Source organism: Ictidomys tridecemlineatus, unplaced genomic scaffold, assembly GCF_052094955.1.
Source record: "Ictidomys tridecemlineatus isolate mIctTri1 unplaced genomic scaffold, mIctTri1.hap1 Scaffold_307, whole genome shotgun sequence".
NCBI classification, from domain to species: domain Eukaryota; kingdom Metazoa; phylum Chordata; class Mammalia; order Rodentia; family Sciuridae; genus Ictidomys; species Ictidomys tridecemlineatus.
This window is the reverse complement of record NW_027522381.1, coordinates 137,612-152,875: the sequence shown is the minus strand read 5'-3', so window position 1 is coordinate 152,875 and position 15,264 is coordinate 137,612. Positions and strand designations below refer to the sequence as shown.

Genomic DNA, 15,264 nt, shown 5'->3' with positions numbered 1-15,264 from the left:
CCCAGAACTGGGACAGGTCTGAGATAGAGGAGCTGTGTCTACCACTGATCTTCTAATGAGGGCTCTTGCCTTCTAATGTGGGCTCCACGGGTATCATCTTGAAGCCCAAAGTGAAATATGTATCTAAAGTGCATACAGATGATAGCCAACTCAATCTTTAGTGTGATATTTTTTAACAAATTTTATAATCAATGAGTATTTATCTCCTCTTTCTTACCACAACAAAAATTTTAATACAGTTTAATGACTCGCTAAAAATTGCTCTCCACCTCCCTGATTTTGTTATTATTTTAAGAATTTTAATTTTAAGTTAACAAAAATTCGTGATTAATTAGGTAGTCAGTAGTTACTTGTACTTACTTTCTGATATATGTAATCAATTACTGTATTCAACAGTAATTGTATCTCAAATCTGTATCGAGTATTCTGTATCTCACATCTCCCATTTGAGTTAACTTTTAATCTTGATGAAATAATTCTCTAATAATACTTTCCATGAGTGATGATGGTTGGAAAACCATCATAGTATTTGCTTTGTCTCACATTGGAGTGACAGTTTGGTTAAATATAAAATTTAGATCAATACTTCTATCTCTTATACTTTGAAAATATGATTCCATTGTTTTCTAACCTGTGTTGTTGTTGATAAGAAGCTGTTCACCTCTGTCTTTCCTTTGCACATAATCTGTTTCTACCATGTGGTAATTTTTAAGATTATTCTTTCTCTTTGATGATCTCCATTTTCACTAAGATGTGCTTATGTATGGATTTATCTTTATTGATCCTACATTCTATTCAGAATTCAATCTTTAATTCTAAAATTGACAATTATCTTTTCAGGTATCAATTCTCTGCTATTCTCTCCATTTTGGGGGAAATTCTATACAGAAATATTGATGTCTTTTTTGGCTTTGTGTTTTAGTCAACTTTTTATCACTGTAACCAAAAGACCCAATGAAAACAACTTAGAGGAGGAAAAGTTTATTTTGGCTCACAGTTTCAGATATTCAGCCCATGGTCAGCTAACTCCATTACTCTAGGCCAACATGAAGCAGATGAATATGGAAGACGGCTACCTAGTTCAAGACAGGAAGCAAAGGAAGAACTCTGCTCATCAGAGACAAAAATATAAACCCCAAAGTCATTTCCTTAGTGACCTAACTCCTCTATTCACATCCTATCCAGCTAATTCTGCAAATGGATTAATCCACTGTTTAGAGTACATCTATCATAAGGTTTTTTTCCTTTTTACTAATTACTGTACTAGAACCAGTATAAATAATAAAATACAAAAGATTTATATGATATGAAGAGAAACAAGACTCTAATGGAAACTGTATAAATAAGCATGAGAGATGATGCTTTATTTCAAGGATAAAACTAACATGTGTAAGTTATTGTTCTTGCCCTTTTGGACTCAGTATATGTTACCTCCATTTGTATTTACAGAACATCCAAAGAAGCAGAAGTGTGTCTCATTATACAGAAACTTCTGCTGAATTCCCAGAATACATGCTTTATTTTATAAAATGCTACCCTGCAGCCACCTGGGCTAGTTTTCATTTCCCCAATAGGCCCTATACCTTTTCTTCTATTTTTCCTTCTACCTCTATCTGTGTTTGTTGCCAGTATAATTTGATGAATGTCTCTAACTTCATGTCATCAATGAATCCTTTCCTAGTTTCTCTCTACTTATCAACCTTTTAGACACAGACTACAGTCCCTAAAATATAAGATCACACTTTGAACAAAAAAGGAAAATATTGAGTATTCATTTAACTGAGTCAGTAGAAATAGCTGTAAATTATTTTGGAATGCTATATTTTATGAAGTATGAAGTTTTTCATTTGAGAATTTAAAATGTATATTTTACTCTGTGAAGGTTAAGGATATATGACAGAATCTGAATTCATTCTGTATTGTTTCAAAAAAAGGAGTATGTTAATTAAAATGATTGTCTAACTTCTGAGTGAGGACAATAAGATGGACTTGGTGGGACTAGTGGTAGTCCTTAAAAGAAAAGGAAGAAAAGGCTAAGTCTCTGGCAATATGTGCTCTAATTCTCAATGGAGGCTAGGATGACAGCTATACTCCCAGCTCTACCAGGTAGGTGGGGCCATGGGCGGTCCTGTACAGATGTCACTTTCAGATTGCATCTGGAATGATCTCCCCTGTGAGCCAGGGATGGAGGGAGGATGACATTGTGGCTTCTGTGAAGTGGCAAATCTCAGAAGACAAAAATGAAAGGAGGACATGTTTGGAACTTTTGCCTCATTGTGTCCAGGTGTTCTGGTTTCTCACAGCACGTTCATTAAAGAGCTTCTCTTATTCTCAGATTCACTGCAACTGGAGGGCTCTGGGGTAACATTACCTTCAAAAAATTCCTGAGAGATCTGGACCTTATCCCAGGGGGACTATCCTTTTGGTGTTTAAGACTCTTTTGAAGTGAGAAATTACCTTGAAATACTTTCTCTGCCTTTTTGTTTCAGATTATAAACCTTGGATAGAGATGAGAGGGAAAATCTGCTGTGTACCTGAAAGTTACCATTTAACTCCTGATTTCCAAAAAGAGAAGATAGAATATCCATGGCATGTCTGTACCAGTGGGTTCACCATTTTATATATCATGATTTTACTTTCCCCTGGTGTTAAACCTAAAAGGATTGACTGGGAAGGCAGTAATGCCATCACCTGAAGAAGTATATAAAGTCTATTTCCTATGATGAGAGGAAGAGAATCTTCACAAGGATTGCTTATACATAGCTACTCTAGGCATGAATATTAGCAGTAATATTTGGAAAAGAATTTCTCTTTTTGCCTTTAAGAAGCATATGATAATACTTTTGACCATGATGCCTTTTCATGCTTTGCCACCCCACTCTTAGTCATCCCAATTTTTGAAATGGGCTTCAAATTACACACTACTTTATTTCAAAATGATGGAAGGTGAATTAGGTCTCTTGTGAAAAATGTCTGTTAGCAATGATGGAATTTTTAAGCTATGAAATAGACCTCCAATGACAGTAAAATAAAGATTTAAGAACCCCTGTATACTTGCAGGGCCTCTATATCTGAAGCCTGTAATACACTGTAATAGCCAATGGCCTATAAGTACGTTTATTGGTCCCCAAAATGATTATTATGTCTTATAGTAGAAAAAGCATTAGATCTAAAGTCAATGCCAGAGCTTTTCTTAGGCTTCGCCTATTTATTATTTATTACCTGCACAGCACTTCAGACCAGGTTTTCTATCTTTCAAATGAAATTCACACCATCTAATTCATCCTGATGATCTGTGTTTAATAATCTGTATTGACTACATTCATATTCAAAAGTTATTTAGAGCGAGCAAGGTTTAAGCACTATTCTCTAGGGAAAAAAAAACTCAAACAGCCCTGTAAAAAAAAAAAAAAAAACTGAATAAAATCAGTGTTATCCATCAATGATACCAAAAGAATGTCCTAATAGAAAGGGTTCATGGCCTGATATGCAAATCCCAAAGCATTTTCTCCCCTTTACTGTTAACATAGTCTAGATAATGGCCTTATGGAAATCCTGCTCATAATTCTCACATGCAGATAATCCAATATGTTTACAACTCCCCATGGCATATGTGAGACCAGTCTGGAACCTTTAACTCAAGTTTTACTCATTTAACAGGATTATAAATTGGAAGAATAAGGATAATGTCCAAAAATAGAAAATATTTTATGAGATGTAGCTTCTTTTTCAAACTCACAGAGCTGGTTTCGTTATTACTTTTGTGTGCTTTTATTTTTATCACCATTCAAGAATACATCCCCAAATACCACCTCCCTTGAAATCCCAAACCAGATTCTTGACAGTACGCTTTGGGTATATAGAATCAACCATATTTCATACTTGCATTGTGGACGTTTTCATTATGAGAGCCTATTACACCCTTGCTTTAATCAATCATATTGAAGTTGTTTCTCTCATTTATACATGTTAGTTTTAATACATATATCCTTCTTATATAACATCATCTTTATATCATCAGCAGAGCTTGACACCAGCTATATCTATTGAATAATTGCCTCAGTTATTAATCATACTACTATCTCACATGTTTGTAAATTGAAATACAGTTATTTTTATGACATAGGATTTATAGCAGAAACAAAACCTTTTTCTTAGTTCATTGCTCCATTCACTGAAAACATGTTTTCAAATTAAGGGCTGAACATAAAATTAAATGACTTGTCATTTATTTATTAGTCATAAGTTCATTACAAAATTGACTTCCATAATTTAAAAAAGTTAAAATCAAAAAGAAACATATCATCTAAGTGCTTATTATTAAGTGTTGAATTATATTTTACATTTGCAGAATATCCAATATAAGGATTAAAATTGAATGTTTATGTTAATGTAACAAAAAGGTAGATAAAATATGAAAAGATTGTTAATAAATATAATCATACCATAAACTTCTAACATGAAAACCAAATATATGTTGTTTTATTTAAAAAAATTAAAATTAGGCATTTGCTATTTAACCATATGTGAATCTTTTGGTAAACTGAAACAAATATCTAATTGTATACCTGAACTTTACAGGCAAAAAATTATACATTTAAAAAGTTATCAGTGGATGGCCAAGTGCCAGGTGCATACTTTTAATTCCAGTGGCACCCGAGGCTGAGGCAGTTTAAAGCCAGCATCAGCAAATTAGCCAGGCCCTAAGCAACTTAGTATGATCCTGTCTCTAAACAAAATATTTTAAAAAGGCTAAGGATGTGGCTTAGTGGACAAGCATGCCTGGATTCAATCCCTAGTACAAAATAAAAGTAGTTATCAGTAAATGTACTAACTATATTTTCTGCTATACCTGTGGTACTTCGATTTATTGTTGAATCCATTTGTCATATTTAAAAACATATTCTGCTTTCTTCAATTACATCAAGTACATTAAAGTCTTTTTATTTATACACATCCTTTAATCTTTTCAAAATTATAGTTTAACATCACTGCAATTTTAAGTAATCCTACTTATTAAACATCACCTATAGAATTGAGACTTTCCAATTGTCCATATGTTCCAGATACTAGTAAGTCACAGGATTGTTTCAAGAGTATTAGAAGACATTGGAAGTGTCATCAAATTTTTAAAAACTGAATTCTAATTTTTCTGTGAGATTACATAAGAGAGTGCTGTACTCCTAAGGCATTTGACTCTTCAGGCCACCTAACATGGGAAAAATCATTAATGTATCCTAGAGGAGAGAAGGAACCATTAAATTCTGAGGATATTAATGTGGCCATATCATATATCATACAAAAGAGATTCAAAAATTGTGGTCACAAAAATCCAGGAGAAAAAAGTCCATTATTAAAAATGTTATGCACAATATAAAATTATTCATCATAATCACAAAGGTATTTAGTTTCATTTCCCACTTTATCTTAATAAAATATTAACTGGTTTACTGGAAATGCATGATAAAACTATAAAAGTTAGAACATATATTTAAGTGAAATGAATTTCCAATTTCTCAAACATTAACAAAATAATTTTGTATACATTATTCAAACGAATATCAAATGTTTGTAAATATAATTGCAAACATATGTGGTAATTTTCTTCCATACTATCATTCATGATATGAGTTAGAAGAAATCATAATTTGCCACATAAATGTCCTATAGTTTCTTTAACCAGGCTGAAACCAAGTTTTATTTAAAAGCTTTCAAAAGCTTTGATATTTTTGGTGACTTTTTTATGCACCAAATGCACTGTGAGAAGCCTGGGTGTTTCCTCATGGTAATTAACATATAACATGGCACATGGATATTGCAAAATAAATATGTGTTAACTGGTAAATTTTGTTTTACAGCTTGAGTATAAGAGTTTTTAAATTGTTCCATTGCTTACTCAATTCCTTGTGTAGCAAAGTATAATTAATTCTAATTAAATTTTTTATTCTAGAGATAAATTTTACCCACAAGAGGCATAGATAGAAGAATGTAAAAGGTACTTTTGTGTTTGGGGGGTATGGGGGGAGTAGAACGTATTCTATCTCTTCCTTAGTTTTAAAATGCTCCTGAGAATAATATTAATTACTAATTTGTATTCCCCTTCATGAATTATAAAGAAAACTATAGGTAATAAAGTTTTATAAAATAGATATTTGCTCACACAATGTAAATAAAGCAATGATCAAACACAAAAGAAATGTCTTGGTTACAAAGAATTCCAAATAGCACACACAAAGAAGTTGATTGTGCAAAGTGAAGTATTGAGAGGAGAATAGAAAGAGATAGATGGAGATGGCTTTCAACCTGGTGAATTTAATCATGTTGCCAAAAAAGCATAGGTGCCCGACATTGATGCATAATTTATTCTGGGAACAATAGAGAGCTTGAAGGATGGAAAGGAAGGAAACAGTTAAGACTACCAAAAATATTCTTAAAAAATTTAGGGAAGAAGAGATCTTTGATATCATGCTTGCATTCAATCTATTCACATTTACTTGCAAATTAAAATGTATCTTTTTTTAGATAGAGGTTACATTCACACAGACTAAATCAACCAGCAAAGTGGGCTCATACTGGAAAAAAGAATCCTGTGATCAGAGAAATGATTTCTAATGCTCATTATAAATGTCTCATATTTATTTTTCTATTTTTTTCCATTGCAAATAAAGTTCACCGTACCTAGCATATGCAGTACCTATCTAAGGGAAAAACGGCCTTGAATGACCAAATAAAAATAAAGCTGATAGGATCCAGCCTTCATTCATAGAATGTTAGAAGTTATCTAATCAAGTCCTGTATTCCACAGCTGGAAAAATTGAATTTTCACGCAAGGGAAATAGCTTTCTCAGGGATGACAGCAGATGAATGGCTCTAGGTCTCATGAATGTGGGCACAGGGCCCAAACTGCTCACATTTTATCACCATTCTAAATTACAATGCCTGTCACAAAGTGAGCATGAGGTATTCTGTAGATATTTTAGGTGAATTGCATGAATACATGACTGACAGAAGGAATGAGTGTGACACTGTCAGTGCTGGGCTAGTGATCAGTTTGCCAGCATCTGTACAGTTTAAGGTGATGATTTGTTGTGTAATAGTTCCTCAAAAATATCATTTTTGAGCTATGTCAGTTAAAGAAACAATGGCCAGATACCAATGGAAGCAGGTATTGGGACATTCTGAAGTAATAATTCTTTTTAACTTTTGTCATTTTTCAGTGGTATTGCTTATCAGTGGAGTCGCAGCTGTCTTAGAGATGTTTTGCTAAAGCCATCCTGCAACACTTGACTCTTTGAGCTGCTCTGGACATACTGTTACTTATATCCACAATACTTCTTCAGCAGTGGTGATGGGCAGACACTTGATTTTACCCTACCTCTAGCAATTTAAAGAACCAGGAGGAAGTAGTTGAAACAACAATAGGACTCATTCTAAAGGCAATTTTCAGAAATAAAGAAATGTAGAAGAGGGAGAGAAATAAAGACCATACATATTTAAACTACTTGATAAGAGAACAAAAGGTGTTAAACAGGTCATGATAAGCAAAGTATATCTAGTTCTTGAAGAAATCTACAAAAGATTGGAAAACACCTTCTCAAGTACAGGGCAAAGAGAAGAAGTTGATAGCAGACATTGATGTGCAAACTAGTCAAGTTCAGGTGGAGGAAGAGCATATACCTCTCATATGGATTCTTGGAAGCTATTCCCTACAAATTTAAGTGGTAGTTGAGAGTAACATTTAAAGTGGCTAAAGATTGTCTGGGCAATAGCTTCTATGCTCCACATAGTCAGGTTCAAGTGCAAGAGAGATCTTTGTAAAAGAGTTCCTGGCAGTGCTCTGTGATACAAGAGGGGTCACTAAGGCTGTTTAGGGACCCAGGTAAACTTCCAGTCTCCTTCTTCATCTCTACACACAAAGGCTTGTTCCTGGTGGAAAGAATGAGTTTTGACATTACAGTGAGGACTCAGGGATGTGTAAAATTTCATCTCTGTCTTGTTGGGTGACACATCAGCTGGATGATAAGGAAGTGTTTGCACCTCTGTTGGGGGATTTGAAAGTTGAGAAAAGTAGTGGAAGTCTTCCCCATGGCTGGCAGTGCTGTGCAAGGGGGTTGTTCTTTCACCACCATAGTTGATTGGCACATCCTCTCTGTGGACATTTTCATAATCAATGGCATCACTCAGAAAATGGGAGTATGTGCTAGTCACTATTCTGGGATGAGAGGAGAGGGCACTGTAGTTAGCTGATGAGGTGTCATCAATGGTGTTGAGGTCTTTCAATCCAAGTGTTTGTAGCACCCAGGGATCACCATGGGGCCCAGGTGGTTTTTCACAGTTAGCAAACTCACAAGAGAGGTTTCTCTTGGCATATTTAGGATGGGGGATCTCAGCAGGAGAGTATCCCTGCTCTTTGTGTTTCCTCTTCCCCTTTCTGAATTTTCCACACACTTTGGAGAACTCATCTGATGATAACAATTTCTGAAGAAATGACATTTGAAAATTATACTTCCTTTAAATATCTACTAGTTACCCTCATTCTTTAGAAAAATAGGTTAAATTTCTAATATTTTTTCACATACAAGTAAAATGGATTAGATTACTGTCTGTTACTAAAGTAAAATCCATGATAACATCTTATTTCTTAGGAACCTGAATTCATTTCTTACTCTCAGTTTGAAACTTGAAAAAAGCAGATCATGTCTTGAAGATTTCAAATCAGAGAAGTGATAATTTTTACAAAAATGACAATAAAAGCAATTGTTTATTGAATTATCACTGATAAAATAAACAAATTATTATTTGATATAATTTATGAATAGTTCATCACATGCACTATTTCTTTGGATATAGATACTGTTAAAATCTCCATTAATGAGGAAACTAAGACACAGACATATTTGTGACTTGCTAAGTATCCCTTAGCCTAGAATTAAACCTAAGTCATCTGAATATAGACAGAACTCTTGTTTAAACACTATACAACATTCCTTATGTTATTTCATTAACTTTCAAAGCAATCCCTTGAAAACAGTTGTTATTTTAAATCTTGCAGAACTGAGGTCAAGAAAGGTAAAGCTAATTAATGTCATTTAATAATTTAATAATGTCTTTTTCAAGGAATGGTGGCTAGAGTTAGAAGCCAATGCTAGCCCTTTATTTATGAAAGCTTACTATACAGTAAAGTAGTCAAATCTAGTATCTTTTCTTCTCTCAACTGTTAGATTCAGTAAAAGCAGCAGACACATAATCAATTTAGATTACATAATATCAAATAATAGTTTCTCTAAGAGTAAAGTAAAAATTGGTCATAGAAGCAAACACATACTAGGAAAAACACAAAACTAAAGAAAAAAGAACACAAAGAGACTATAGGCAAGCTATCTTTGAGTTAGAAATAGCTCATTTAATAGTGTAAGAAAAATGTGAATAAAAAATAATGTAACTGTATATACTGAATTGCTGCTCAAGATACTAAGCTCCAGTTATCATCACAGCATCTTAGATTGAGAGAGATTTTTCACAGATTTTTAGTTTTTGTAGCTGCAGGTAACCAAATTTCTAATTGAGAATGATTTTCCTAAAGCCAGAAAATAATTAAAACAACTGAGTTTTTAAATCTTTAATTTCTACATTAAGAAGATAATTAAAACAACTGAGTTTTTAAATCTCTGATTTCCACCTAACTCTCCATTTGATCAACCTGTTTCCTCAGCAATCCCTAGCTTTTGATATATAAGAAACTATTTTTGTAATAATGTCTGGATAGAATCTGCAATCTAGATACTTCTAATAAATGATACATAAAAGTTCTAGTGAAAGTCATGTACTTCCTTAAGAAATGTTATTCATTCTACTCATATATCCCATGACCTGTTGTTAAGTACACTTCTTGCTTTTAATTAAGAAATTTTACATTAATGGTTTCCTTTCTTAAATCACTGCCCTGACCTTATAAAAAGATTATTACACACCTTGGCCTTTTCTTCAAGACATTTAACCAAAGTAGAATTCAGGTATTGTCTGAGATGATTATTCTTTTCATGTAGCCTAGCAAGTTCTTCTTCCTTCTGAACCAGAGTATCTTGGAGCTGCAAAAAGCAGACAATGGTGAAGGTCGCTCCACTGTATTGACTTTGTAACATTATAATAATGCCACTGTGCCTCAGCCTTCTTAAACTTGATTATTATTCTGTTTGTTTTATGAACACAATTTCAGGGAGTCCTCGTCCTCCAAGACTGAAATCAACAACCCCCTACCACATTATTGTTCAGTTTTGTGCTCTGAATTTTTCATTCATTACAAAGTATTTGAGGGTATTACATGACTTTTAAAATTTTAACCACAAGGGAGTCAGGTAGGTGTAAAGGAAAATGAGCAGCATTCAACTATTTAAATATAGAAAAAAGGTGTTTAGAAAGGTTTACCTGGACTCCTTCCTTGCACATGAAAGAAAGAAAGAAAGAAAGAAAGAAAGAAAGAAAGAAAGAAAGAAAGAAAGAAAGAAAGAAAGAAAAGATGGTTGACTTGTGCCACATTCAGATTGATCTGCCTGTTTGTTCAGTAGATCATATTATTTTTGAGGAACAAATAAGAACAAAATATGGAAAATGAAACAATATTTGGATAAAAACCTTTGTCATCATCATTAATTCTCCAGGCAATTATCCATGTTTATCATTTTAAAATACTGACATGATTCCATTTGGTCTTTCCATTAGCCCTCTGAGATATGCTGCATAAATATTCCAATTTCATGGATGAGGAAAAGGTGGATGTGATAGGTCACACAGCTAAAATGTGATATAGTCAGAGCCTGACTTCATGTCTTCCTCAAGTGTTATTTGTGTATATGAGTGTGTGTGTATGGGGGGGTTGAGACAGAAAGAGAGAGGAGTTAGATGAACAATCTCTCTCTCCCTCCCTCCTTCTTTATTTTCCTCTCTCCCTCTCTCTCTCTCTCTCTCTCGACATATGCTCATTTTAGTTCTAAAGTGAGTTAATGTGAATTTTAAGAGGAAAAAGTAGCAGCATAAACTTAAGGGAGGATGCAAGTGGAGAATGGACTGCAGGATGTATGGCCAGTCTCAATGTTCTAACTATCCACACATACCTGTTTATTTCTGTAGAGCTGTGAGGAAAGCTGAGCTTCTTCCCAGGAACATGAGTCCAGAATAGGAAAACTCGAATTAGAAGATGAATCTATGAGAAAATACAAAATGGATAGCATAGAAAACACACTTTTGACTTATGTGCAATGAACTCACCAAACCATTCCCAAAGTGCAATAGGTTCAGTTACCTTTCTAAAAATAGCTGTTGCTTCCTCACACTAGAACAAAATATTTAAAGCTTTCAGAAGAAGGATGCAAGCTGTGACAGACAAATATTTATACAACCTATGCCAAAGTGGTTAAAGAGGTGGGATTTTTTTTTCTTTTTGGAACTAAGTGGTCATATTCTTCTCTTTTTATGTATATTCTTGTTGGTTAAATTAATAAAGACTCTCTCAGCTGCATCATTAATTCATTCAAATGTTTATTAACCTTTTCCTTCCACTAGGCATAATATTGCAATCCCACTATCTTTTTTATAATTTTTATTTTATTTTTCTAAGCTTCAACATTAATAATATAGTGTTTGGCTTGATAATCTAATAACATTTTTGATGCTATTATTTCCTTTTCTGTCTGCCTACCTGTTAAATCTAATGAATAGAATTCAGAATTTGATTTAGTAGCAATGTCTACTTTTAAATAATTTGCACCTTGTTTCTCTGAAGACCATGATAAAAAATTGCAAAATTCTACCTTCTCTGTTTTAACTGTTTTCATCTGTATATTTTTTATGCTTTTAAAAAGATTTTTTTTTCATATTTGACAGGAAGCTATGCCTGTAAATCCAAAGCATTTGGGCATGCTTAATTGTTTTTTTTTACTTCATTCCGTCTCATTAATACCATTCTGACTCTTTCCCTGTTCTTCTTAAACTGCTGTTACTGAAGAATTTTTTATTAAAATAGAGTAGTGAGTAAGAAAACAGGAATTCAATTTTGTAAACAGTTTGGGTTCATATTTTGGGCATTTTGTCTTTCCTGTTGCTTATAGTGAAAAAGTAAAACTGAACAACTTTATCCATAATATGTAAGTGTGCTTCAACATTTTTAGGTTTTCATTTTTGTATGCCTTTCCTTAACCCCTGTGTCCACCAAAGGAGCATATGGCAAACTATAGTATAGGTATTTAATTCTAAGACATCTGAAAATTTTTAGAGAAATTTGACTATTTATACAGAAATTCACTTAATTTTATAAAAATGTTCACTAACCTTCAAGTCAAGATTAATACCATTCATAATTTTCCATCAATGTTATACTTCCCTCCCACTTTGAAATCCTATGTGAGTGCTTGTGTGTGTGTGTTTGTGTGTGTGTGTGTGTGTAAGAGAATAATTGTTTCTACTTACAAGGCATTGTCTATAGAATCTCCTCTATGAAATAAAAGATGAAGTTATTCATTCTTGTTTCTTTATCATACTTGGGAAATTTTCCTGAATTTCAAAAGAAATGTTATAACTAGTATCTTGACTCCAAAACATTCTACTAGGATGTTGTTTATAAAATATGACCCAGAAAAGTTCTTTCAGTGAGTTTGGAATCTCCAAGTACGAGAAACATGTGTTGTCCAGCAAGAAAGAGGAATAATCCCATTTTCACTATTTGGCAAGTACAAAATAGCAGAAGTTAAGGTTGTAAAATTCAAGACTCTTTGGACTAACTTAAATTTTTTATAACATCCCTTTTCCAGAGTCCCAGACCATGATGCATTGCAGCCACATTGCTTGAAAAGGGCTCCAGGTCTACCACTAAAGCAGAAGAGCAGAACTTACCCTGTGCCTGTGGTGCTTGTTGGGGCTCACTGTTGTCCAGGAGACCAGCAGCCCAGAAAGAGATCCAAGTCTCCGTGGAAACGTCAACACTAGTTTCTGACGGTGTAGTGGAATACAGGCAATTATAACTCTTGTCTCCTGCAAAATACTGGTCTTGGCAAGGCAGAATGGTGTTCTGTGAAATTCAGTATAAGGAGTTGGGGTGGAGGTGGGTTTCACAGAAGATTGGGCAATGCAGATGTGGACGGAGAGAAGGGTGGGAGAAACACACAGAAATTACATACAGTTAATCAAGAAACAGTGAAGGTGTTAAATTTAGATCCAGATTAAATTTTGAGTGGTTTAATTATAATAACTAAAAAGGAATCAGCTCCTATGACTTTCCTAACATTTCCACAGGTCCTTGAACAACGAATAGACTACTACTGTATGAATCATATTTATATTTTCCTTTGTAATGCCTAGCTCACCAAATAAGCCAGTCAGAACTATCTTAATTATATTTCTATTTCTAATCACCTTGGAAGACAAAGAACCCATTAAAAAGAATGAAAAAGCAGAATATGGCATCTTATAGACTAACCTCTGAATCAATAATTATCTTATGCTTCCCTTCCTCTTCTCCTCCAAACTAACATTCTGTTGGATCTTATGGGAATCTGAATAGAGATACACACAAACTCATGCTGTGTATAATGTATATATATATATATATATATATATATATATATATATATAATGTATATATGTGCATATGCATATATATACATACACATACATATAGTTATGTGCATACATATACATACTTGTATAATATACATACATAAAGACATATGCATATATAGACATAAGTGCATATGTTCTATCTCTGTTCTATAGATAATTAAATAAACTTTGTTCCTTGTAGGTAATTAAATAAACTTTGCCCCAGCTCCAGTCAGAGGAACGTAACATCACTCCAAGTAAACATCTAAAAGCTGAAAGAAATAAGCAAAGACTGCAAGCTCTAGATATCTCCATCACTAGGGCTCAATGTCCTTGCAAAGTTATCCTGCCACCACTAACTGCCTGACGTGTGTTCTCACTGTGTTCTGATCCAGGGAGTACCTTCCTGCCTGCCACTTCTCAAACCTCAAACATACACTCTTTTCAAATCTCCAAACAAGGATAAGTATGCAGCCTTCCTAGGTTAATTTGTACAACAGTCCATTCCTAATTATTTGTCAATGTTTAATCAGGTAAAAGCCATTTATTCCAGCAGAGCCTAGGTTTAGATAAACTCTGTTTGACTGCTACGAATCTTTTGTTGGCTTGAGTACTTTCTTGGTCATAACATAAACAGAAGAGGGGAAAATGAGTCAATTAAGTCACACTTTGTTAATGTTCCCAGTGAGTTAAGTCTTAGAAAAGAAAAAAAAAAATACACAGTTCAGAAGCAAATGCAGCTTGGGGAGTGCAGACCAAAGAAGTTAAGCCAAAAGTTTATCAAGAGCTATTTTTCTTGTTTTCATTTTAAAAGCATGTTTGCAGACTCCTTCCTTGAGGTTATTATTCGAATCCAAGTTAAACTATTAGGCAATTGACACCTGAGAAGAAAACAAACCCCAAATACTCTTACAGTAGTTCAACTCCAAGTGTTTGCAAATATGTGCATAATCTGGAATAAGAGGAAGAATGAATAGTAAGTGAAGGTGAATAGGTGAAATTTTGGGGAAATATGAAGAATAAAAATAACAGGGAGAAAGGCAGAGGGAAAGGAAGGGAGGAAGAGAGAGAAGACAGATGATAATAAAAAGAAGACAGGAGAGGATCTATTTTAATTGGTAGATAGCAAAGAAAGCTTGCTCCAAAAATGGAATAAATTCTCAGTGCAAAGTTTGTTAGCTTTCAGAGCCCCAGGTTTTGCCAGAGGACTAGCAAACGCCAGTTCCTCACTTACCATCTTGCAGTGGAAGAAAGCGCTGAAGAAACTGAGCTCACACTTAACTTTTTCTTAAAGCCAGTGGGAGCTTTAAATGGAATGAAGGGAGGAACTATGAGAGGCGAGTTCTAATCTGCGGGGGAGCCGGTGACGCTTGGGGCTCCTGGCGAGCGCTGCCCTCTGATTTGGTGGGAGGCTATCAAACAGGTGACGTGAGCTTGCAGACACCATGTGAAGCCAGAGTCACTTTCACTCCAGGGACCACGACAGCAGGATCTGGCACCTGCAGGTCGGGCTCCCTGCCTGCTCTTGGCTACAGGGTATGCTGCGTGGCTTCAAAACCCACGCGCCTATGCACGCTGGCTGTGCACCTGGCGCAGGACGTCAGAGGCTGGAGGTGGCAGCTTAGCCCTGAGGGACCCTAAGGCCAGCGCTTCCTCCTGCACCACATGCGCAGC

At 34.5% G+C, this 15,264-nt stretch overlaps 1 protein-coding gene across 1 annotated transcript; it reads right to left on the bottom strand.

The window, feature by feature from the left end:
* Window positions 1–7,450: 7,450 nt before the first annotated feature.
* LOC144373214 (geminin coiled-coil domain-containing protein 1-like) lies at window positions 7,451–15,051 on the bottom strand. The gene is made up of 5 exons (XM_078036327.1): window positions 14,825–15,051; window positions 12,886–13,060; window positions 11,112–11,200; window positions 9,972–10,088; window positions 7,451–8,478 (listed from the first exon to the last, which is right to left on the bottom strand). Exons 1-5 carry the CDS (start codon window positions 14,825–14,827, stop codon window positions 7,858–7,860), a joined length of 1,005 nt encoding a protein of 334 aa, XP_077892453.1. The 5' UTR covers window positions 14,828–15,051; the 3' UTR covers window positions 7,451–7,857.
* Window positions 15,052–15,264: the final 213 nt, after the last annotated feature.